The 9,094-nt window shown below is 41.6% G+C and overlaps 1 protein-coding gene across 1 annotated transcript in view; it reads left to right on the plus strand.

Moving 5' to 3' along the window:
* st8sia2 (ST8 alpha-N-acetyl-neuraminide alpha-2,8-sialyltransferase 2) overlaps positions 1 to 6,121 on the plus strand; it is a 39,068-nt gene extending 32,947 nt beyond the window's left edge. The window contains exon 5 of the mRNA XM_060852850.1: positions 5,836 to 6,121. Within this exon, the coding sequence (XP_060708833.1) occupies positions 5,836 to 6,121 (286 nt within the window). The remainder of the gene's footprint in view (positions 1 to 5,835) is intronic.
* Positions 6,122 to 9,094: the final 2,973 nt, after the last annotated feature.

Raw genomic sequence — 9,094 nt, forward strand, 5'->3', positions numbered from 1 at the left:
AAGAGGTAGTCTACAGAGTATTGTTAAAGAGGAGAAAGAGGTAGAGCCAGTTAGGGAGGGGCTGTGCCCAGAAGGCTGAAAGATGTGGCCACTGATGATGTGGGAGAGAATGGAATAATGGGCAATGTGAAAACATGGAAGGATTGGAAAACAAGGATGATATTTTAATAACTGAGCTGTTGCCAGTCTGCAAATCAATGGCAGTCAGTTAGTACAGGTACAACAGGTGAGTAGGGCTTGTTTCGGGTTAGAATACAAATGGTGATGGGGAATCGGGTGAGCTCAAGTTTCCAATGAGTAAGTGGCAGGAACTTGGCTGGGAGAGCAAAGATATAATCAAGATTAGATGTAAAGTTAAGTTGCCATCATCTTAACAGACCATTGGGCTGCTCTGTCACTATAGAGAGACAACTGGTGGTGATTTAGCCTCAGGTGAGGGGAAAGATTGAGAAGGAGAGTCAATGACATTAGCCTCAGCTGGTGATGGGAATTTAACCCACACTGTTAACATCACATTAGTTTGCAAGCCAACCATCCAGCCAACTGAGCTAAACCAAACCCCCTTCCAGACTAGCTGTAGTGAAGCCAGAATAAAAGGTTCATCAATAGGTGGGCTAATGGAGATGGGCTTTGACTTAGGTAAAGTTCTGGTAAAGTTGATGGCTATATAATCGGAAGCAGATGGAAAGCCAAAGCTGACCTTTCAGTGTGCACAATGTCAGAGGTGCAGTCTTTCCTCTGAGGTGTGAAAGCAAGGTCCTACCTGTTTGCTCAGATCGATGTAAAAGATCCCATGTTACTGTTTAGAAGAGGAGTAGGGAGGTTATTTCTAGAGCCCTGACCAATATTTATCCCTTAATCAACATCTGGTCATTATCATATTGTTAACCGTATTCATCCAAATATAAATATTAATCTATGATGGTGGTGATGCAAATAAAGGAGAAGCAAAACAAATTGAACCTCTTTTTGGGAGGCTTTCATCAATTACATTTTGTTGTCACTGTACAAGCACATGCCATGCTTACAGTGTTTCCACACCTTTGGTATTGGAGATAAGCCTTTTACTAATTGGTCACAACAATTTAGGGCAAGACAATACAATTGCAGGAACCTTCCTCTCACCTCACCTCACCTTACTTGCTTCCTGTAAGAATCTTTGCCATATACATCTGCTAACAGCTGAATATCTTTCCTCAACTTCGAAGCAACGTGAGTGAACGTGTGGGCACTTGACTGGCTAGAGCAGTAATAGCTGAAAATGTGTTGCTGGAAAAGCGCAGCAGGTCAGGCAGCATCCAAGGAGCAGGAGAATCGACGTTTCGGGCATGAGCCCTTCTTCAGGCTCTTCGGCTTATGCCCGAAACGTCGATTCTCCTGCTTCTTGGATGCTGCCTGACCTGCTGCGCTTTTCCAGCAACACATTTTCAGCTCTGATCTCCAGCATCTGCAGTCCTCACTTTCTCCTAGAGCAGTAATAGGGATGTTTCTGTGATGAGTCACTCTATCACCATGCCTTCCTGCTCTAGTTTTTTCTTAATTGGCAGATTACTTGACATGTACAGAAAGTAAATCATTTTAAAATCTGAACAGTTTTCCAGCTTCAAGCCTTATTAACACCTCAGCACATAATGAGATTTGGCAACGATATGGATTGACTTGGCTTTGTAACAAGATGTTCTGAGACAAATTCACGAAATTAATTCTTCAGCCAATCAGGGAAATATTTGCTGGCTAACATTACATTATTGACCCTGAAGAGGTGAAAATGTTAAATGCCAGCAGGAATTAATTTATTTTAAGTTTTAAACTTCCTGTGCTTAGGTGTTAAAAATAATATTCCGAAAGAATGTGGTTGTCTCCTCAATAACGAATGCAGCATTCATCGAAATCCAATTATTTGATTGGTGTGGTTGGGATAAACCTGTCCGAAATACATACTATTTTAAGCAACTTTGAATATCATGGTTAATGGACTTTTCATTTTGGAAAGGAAAGCAAAATTAAAGTGACCAAAAATCTCCTCATACTCCTGGAATAATTGTTCTCTCTCATACCCAGAATAATCTGTCTGCCTCAGTTGACAGATTGACAGCACCTCATCCAACTTTCCAACTTAGCCCTGAGCAGTCCCACCTCTGACATGCCGAGTTCGCATTGGCACCCTTCCCCATCTCCTCCATTCCAGTTCAAGCCATGTCTCATCTTTTGCCATTCTCACTGGGGCAGTTCTTTCCTTCCCATTTCCCATTCCTGTTTCACAATCTTGCATTCAAATTGCTCAATTTCTTCAGCCCTTGCTAATACTGTATGCTCTTCCAGTCCTGTCACTCTCACCCTCATACAATCTTCCTCTGTCTCCTGTTACCCTCGTTGCTCATCCCACCATTGTTAGCCCTGCTTTCGTCTCCCCAGACACACTGGAATTGACTTGTATTCCCTATGCTCTGCAGTACTTCAGCAACTGGCAGCGTAAGGCCAGAAGACCGTATTTGTTTATCTTGCATCTTTCAGTGTCTTAGGATAAGGTGCTTGACAGGCAGTAAGTTACTTGTGATTTTTGAGAAGATTTGTAGCTCAGGTTGAGGTTCAGGTTGTAAGTTTGCTCGCTGAACTGGAAGGTTTGTTTTCAGACGTTTGATCACCGTGCGAGGTAACATCATCAGTGAGCCTCTGGTGAGGTACTGGTGTTCTTTCCTGCTTTCTATTTATGTGTCTTGGTCTGTTAAGGTGGGTGATATCATTGCCAGTTCTTTTTCTCAGAGGTTGATAAATGGAGTACAAGTCGCTGTGTTTTTGATGGAGTTCTGGTTTGAATGCCAGGTCACTAGGAATTCCCGTGGATGTCTCTCTTTGGTCTGTCCTGGGATGGATGTGTTGTCCCAGTCGAAGTGGTGTCCTTCTTCCTCTATGTGTAAGGATACTAGTGATAGCTGGTCATGTCTTTTGGTGGCTAGTTGGTGTTCGTGTATCCTGGTGGCTAGTTTCCTGCCTGTCTGTCCGATGTAGTGTTTGTTACAGTGCTTGTATGGTATTTTGTAAAGAACATTCGTTTTGCTGGTTGTTGGTAGGTTCATCAGTAGCTGTTTCAGTGTGTTGGTAGATTTGTGAGCTACTAGAATGCGAAGGGGTTGGAATAGTCTGGTAGTCATCTCCGAGGTGTCTTTGATATATTGTAGTGAGGCTAGAGTCTTTGGGCATGTTGTGTCTACTTGTTTGGGTTTGTTGTTTAAGAATCAGCGGACTGTGTTTATTGAATACCCATTGTTCTTGAATATGCTGTACACATATTTTTCTTCTGCCGCCCAAAGGTCTTGGGTGCTGCAGTGTGTTGTGACCTGTTTAAATAATGTACTGATGCAGCTCCGTTTGTGATTGTTAGGATGATTGCTTCTGAAGTATCTGGTCCGTGTGTGTTGCCTTCCTGCTTCTGCTAGGAAGCCTGATATTGGTGATCCCATGTTCCGTTGATTTTTTTTGTAGGTCTTATCATTGAAGGTGAACTGGATAGTGAGGCACAGGTCTTCCAGCTTGAGGATGTTGTCCTTGCTGTTGAAGTTGGTGCTGTCTGGTGTTAGTGTCCTTGGTTTGTCTAATAGTGTGATCAGTGTTTCTTTGGCCAGGTTGATGTTAATTGTGGTGAACAGGGCTCTTACATCAAAGGAGACCATTATTTTGTCCTCTTCTATTTTGGTGTCTTGGATAACATTCAGGAATTCCTGGGTGGAGTGGATGGAGTGGCATGAGTCTGTATGTTGGTGTGCTGGGAAGTGAGACTATGGATCAGAGGGAGCCCCTGATTTGTGTACCTTAGGTAATCCATAGAAACGAAGTATGTTGGATCCATCAGGTTTCATTTTTTCAAGACACCTTTGTCATCACAAATCGGAACAAATTATAGGAAACCTACAACATCATCAACAACTTGCTTATTGGCATAAAGTTCACAAAAGAGGAGAATAAAAACAGACTCTTTGACCTCAGTTCACTCAAGCTACTGCAGCTCCTTTCTGTTACCACAATCCCACTGTTTCAGTATGTTAATTTTTATTAATTTTTCTGGTCTGTCTTGTCAGTGTTAGAAGGGTCAACAAGAACAGCTCCAGGCTTAATCGCAAGTAGGTATTGCAGATTCGGTTTTGTGTTCTTCCCCACTCGTGGAAAGTTGGTTTATTGACGAGGAGAGAACCCAGAAGGAAAAGATTGAACGTGGGGTTTGTGCTAAACTGTAGGCCAGCAATAAAACCCTTGTAAATTTCTGAAAGTATTTCACTGGCCAATTCAACAAGTGAAGTTTGTTAAACATATTTGATTCCTGATCCTCAATGCCTTAAGTTTAAAATTCTGAACCTGGACTTTTAAATCTAGAAAGGGTTCACTTTTAAAAACTAATACACAGGGCAAAGATCAACAAATTCATTTCAGATACCTGATGTGGACCCTGCCTTGACTTCCCATTTACCTGTTACCATCTCCTCCAGCCTCTGCTCAACATTTTAAATCTCTGCCTTGACTTCTTTACAGGTAACCTATTCTTCTCCTAAGTTAATGGCTAGAAAGCTAAGTGAAAGGAATCCATTGGCATTTGCTCAGTCGTCAGCTTGTAAGCTCTTCAGACCCCATTAAGATCTAGTTGCCTGGCAACTCAGGGTAGCTACACAATAGTACCAAGCAATCTAGATCGATGTCCAGTTTTATCTATTGTATTTCAGATTGACTGTGTCTTGCTGCAAAGCTCAGTAGTGTGTGCACCAGAGGTGTTGACACTGTCAGTGGGAAATCTTTCACTTTACTCTGCCTTTGACTGGAGTCTGTAAGGAATCTCATTGCCTGGAAACAGAAGAGCCAGTCAGAGAAATGAACCACAGCAACTGGAGAATTTGTCTTTAGAGGAATGATTTTAATTGTTACATCAATCTGCTCATACACAACAGCCTAGTTCAACAACACCCTTAGAAGCTTTTCTGGAATTAAAAGTCCTGGTTCAGAATATTAAATTTAAGACGTCGAGAATCAGCCATCAAACATGTTTAGCAAACTTCACTTGTTGAATTGGACAGAGAACACAATATGCAAAGGAGAACTGGAAAAGCTTGTCTATAGAAACCAAAGGCAAATGTGGACAGTTCATTTGAAGAACAAAGTGGAAGGAAATACTTGCATTTATATAGCCACTGTTCTGACCACAGGATGTCCCAAAGCACTGACTGCAAATGAAGTATAGCATTGGAAATAGATTTCCACTTTTCCTTAGACTCAAAAATAGTGCCAGAGGACTGGAGAATTCTGAATGTTGTACCCCTTTTCAAAAATGGGTGTAAAGATAAGCCCAGCCAGTTTAACTTCAGTGGTGGAAGGCTTTTAGAAATGATAACTCAGGATAAAATTTGTAGTCACTTGCACAAATGTGAAGTAATTGTGAAAAGTCTGCATGAATTTGCCACTCCACGGATGGTGCCAGGACTGCTTAGTTTTTCCAGTATTCTGCTTTTCCCCCAGATCTCCAGCGTCCACAGTGCAGTTTGCTTCTGTTTTGGATTTTTCAAAATTACTTTGTGTATTACTAACTTGTTTGAGTTTTTTGATGAGGTACCCTGGAGGGATTCTGTGGGTAAAAGACTATTGGTATATCACACAACAGACAAGTTGAGCAAAGTTACAGCTCCTGGTAAAAAGGGACAATACCAATGTGGATGTGAAATTGCCTGAGAGACAGGAAAAAGTGACTAGTAGTGAATGGTTATTTTTTGGCCTGCAGGAAGATGTATAATAGAGTTTCCCAGTAATTATAGATATTTGAGGATTGGTAAAGTAACAGATTTCTTTCCTTCTTAGGTACTGGTTAACTAACAAGGTCCTGATTAAACGCCCCACAACTGGCCTGTTGATGTATACTCTCGCCACTCGGTTCTGCGATGAAATCCATCTCTACGGCTTCTGGCCCTTCCCTAAGGACCAAAAGGGAAATGCGGTGAAATACCACTATTATGACAGCCTGACGTACGAGTATAACTCAAGGGCTACTCCACACACAATGCCACTGGAGTTCAAGACACTACGGAATATGCATCTCCAGGGAGCATTGAAACTCAACGTTGGAGCGTGCAGATTGACAACCTAAGACTAGCAAGAAGGTAGAGCGAGGGGGAAGACTTGTCTTTTGTGCCCAGTGCTGTGGCATCATCAAAGAAAAGGGAAGATAAAAAGCCAGCCTCCTACAGAGGGAATCAATCACTCTGTAATTGGCCTCTGGTGGACAAGCCATCACCATCTGGACACACTCTGAGAGCGTTAACATAATAATGGGAACACAAACATTTTGTTGTCATTGATGCAAGTCAGAAGGACCAACCTGAAGGTACGACCACAGGATTGGACTCTTGTGAGCAAAATGCAGCAAGGTTTCTTCAAAGAGCTGGGTTTTCATCTGTTAAGATAGAACCTGGTCAGAACAGACACGAATATAGGAAACTTGAAATATAAACAAGTACATTACGAGAAATGTAATTTTATTTTGTCGGTGAAACTTGTGAGGGGCTTCCAGGGAACTACAGTGAACACTCTCACCAACAAATACAATTTGAAGAAAAATGACAAAAGAGAAATAATTTGTTTAGTTTGAATGGATACTCAAAACATTCTGACACTTCAATGTGAATAACTAAATCTCAACAATCTGCAAGTTTAAATGAAAGAAATGAAAATTAGTCTTCATTGTGTAAGAAGAATTCAAGAGAATGCTCCAAAAATTGGAGTTTTAAGTGATTAATGCAAATTTTCCGGATCACTGTTATGTGAAATCTGCTATTGACTATTACAAAGGGTCTGCTGCTCTCTGTAAAAGACATCTGTTGTTCTATACAATGGATATTGGCCACTAGACTGTGCTGCAATTTACTGCAATATGGAGTCAGCTGTTCCTCCAGTGTAACAGACAAGGACTGCATTTCAATATTGCAAAGGGTCTGTAATTCGCAATAGTACAGGATTTGCAATTCAGTATATGCTAGGGGCTGTAATTAACTATTGCATAGTCTGTAATTCATTATATTACAAGGTTTCCAATTCATCATATTACACATATGCAATTCACAAATTACAGGGTCTACAACAAAATAGAGTTGGTTTTCTCTATAGCTGCTTTTCAATATGAAGCATTCTCTAAAAGACACGCATTGCTGATACTGCCAATTCTCTGCAATATTCAGTGAATGTAGTCTTCTCTGGAGTATACCATTCTCTATAACAAGTTCATATGGGATTTGCCATTCCCAAGATGACACGTGGAGTTTTCCATTCTCTATGCCACACTGTACAGAACAATTGGCAGCTTTCAAACTGCCTCATGATGTTTCACTCTGATTCTCTATGGTTACCTCAGTAGCATAACTACAGGTGCTTATCTACATGGGTCGAATAACAAACCCTTGTGGAGCAAACATTTGGGTGCAACTACATTTAATGGTGTGGGAAAAATTAGTATTGGAACTATCACAAGAAGGTGACAATGGTTCTGAAAGCTTCCTTACAGTGGAAGTGGAAGGCAATTCTGAAGTGGATAATTCAGTGGTGAGCTGACAGTATATGCTGGAGTCGATATTCACTTTAACTTACACAGGATCTGCTGCTGTCCATAATATACAACTGGGCAGCTGTCCTTTATACGTTTGTTTCAAACAGCTGAGCTGATATTCTCTGCACTACACCCTTGAGCTGCTAGGCCATTTTCCATCAAATACAAAGGTTTGCTGTTCCCTCAAATATACAGTAAAGTTGATACTTGCTATAACATGCACTGAGCCTGATTATTTTGGCACGAAACCACTAGCACAATAAAGCACAGCCTATTTCACCAGTGCCAGTCTTTTGAAAAAGCTATCCAATGTGTCCCACTTTCTCATAGCTCTGCACACATTTTCCTTTCCAAGTGTTTCACCAGTTCTTTTTTAGAAGTTACTATTGAATCAGTTTCCACTATCCTTTCTGGCAATATGTTCCAAATCAAAACAGTTTGCTGCGTAAAATTAGCTCCCATTCAATCCCTCTGGTTCTTTTACCAATTCCCTATATACACAGTTTTCTAAAATCTACCACGTACATCAGGCCTGCCATAAGTTTTACTCTTACTCTGCCACTAGGAGACGTCATGGTGATCTAATGAGCAATTATACAAATGGCTGCACGATCAGAGCTTAGAGTCATAGAGATGTACAGCATGGAAACAGATCCTTCAGTCCAACCCGTCCATGCCAACCAGATATCCCAACCCAATCTAGTCCCACCTGCCAGCACCCGGCCCATATCCCTCCAAACCCTTCCTATCCATATACCCATCCAAATGCCTCTTAAATGTTGCAATTGTATCAGTCTCCACCACTTCCTCTGGCAACTCTTCCATACAGGTACCATCCTCTGCGTGAAAAAGTTGCCCCTTAGGTCTCTTTTATATCTTTCCCCTCTCACCCTAAACCAATGCCCTCTAGTTCTGGACTCCCTGACCCCAGGGAAAAAAACTTTATCTATTTATCCTATCTATGCCCCTCATGATTTTGTAAACCTCTATAAGGTCACCCCTCAGCCTTACTTGTGTTGTATTTATTGCATTTTTATTTGCCCATGCCTATCGTTGCCCAGGGACTCACAAGAGTAGAAACAGACCATTCAGTCCATTGAGTCCACCCAATTCTGAAGGGTATCCCACTCAGACCCAACCCCTTTCCTTATCCCCTAAACTCACATCTTCCATGGCTAATCCTCCCATCCCTGAATACTATGGGCAATTTAGCATGGCAATCTACCTAACCTGCACATCTTTGGATTGAGGGAAGAAACCAAAGCATCCAGAGGAAATCCACACAGACACGGGGAGATTGTGCAAACTCCACACAGACAGTGGCACAAGGGTGGAATGAAACCTGGGTCCTTGGCAGTGTGAGGAAACAGTGCTAACCACTGAGCTACCTCAAATTTTACCTGACAGTACAATTATCATGGTATCCTGCAGCACTCACCTCAAATGGCCATTTGCTAGGTGTGATTTTCAGTAGTCATCAAAGAATTTGATGTCAAAAGAAATCCTGGTCATTGCTTAAAG

The sequence above is a fragment of the Hemiscyllium ocellatum genome, chromosome 39 (assembly GCF_020745735.1).
Source record: "Hemiscyllium ocellatum isolate sHemOce1 chromosome 39, sHemOce1.pat.X.cur, whole genome shotgun sequence".
Taxonomy (NCBI): Eukaryota; Metazoa; Chordata; class Chondrichthyes; order Orectolobiformes; family Hemiscylliidae; genus Hemiscyllium; species Hemiscyllium ocellatum.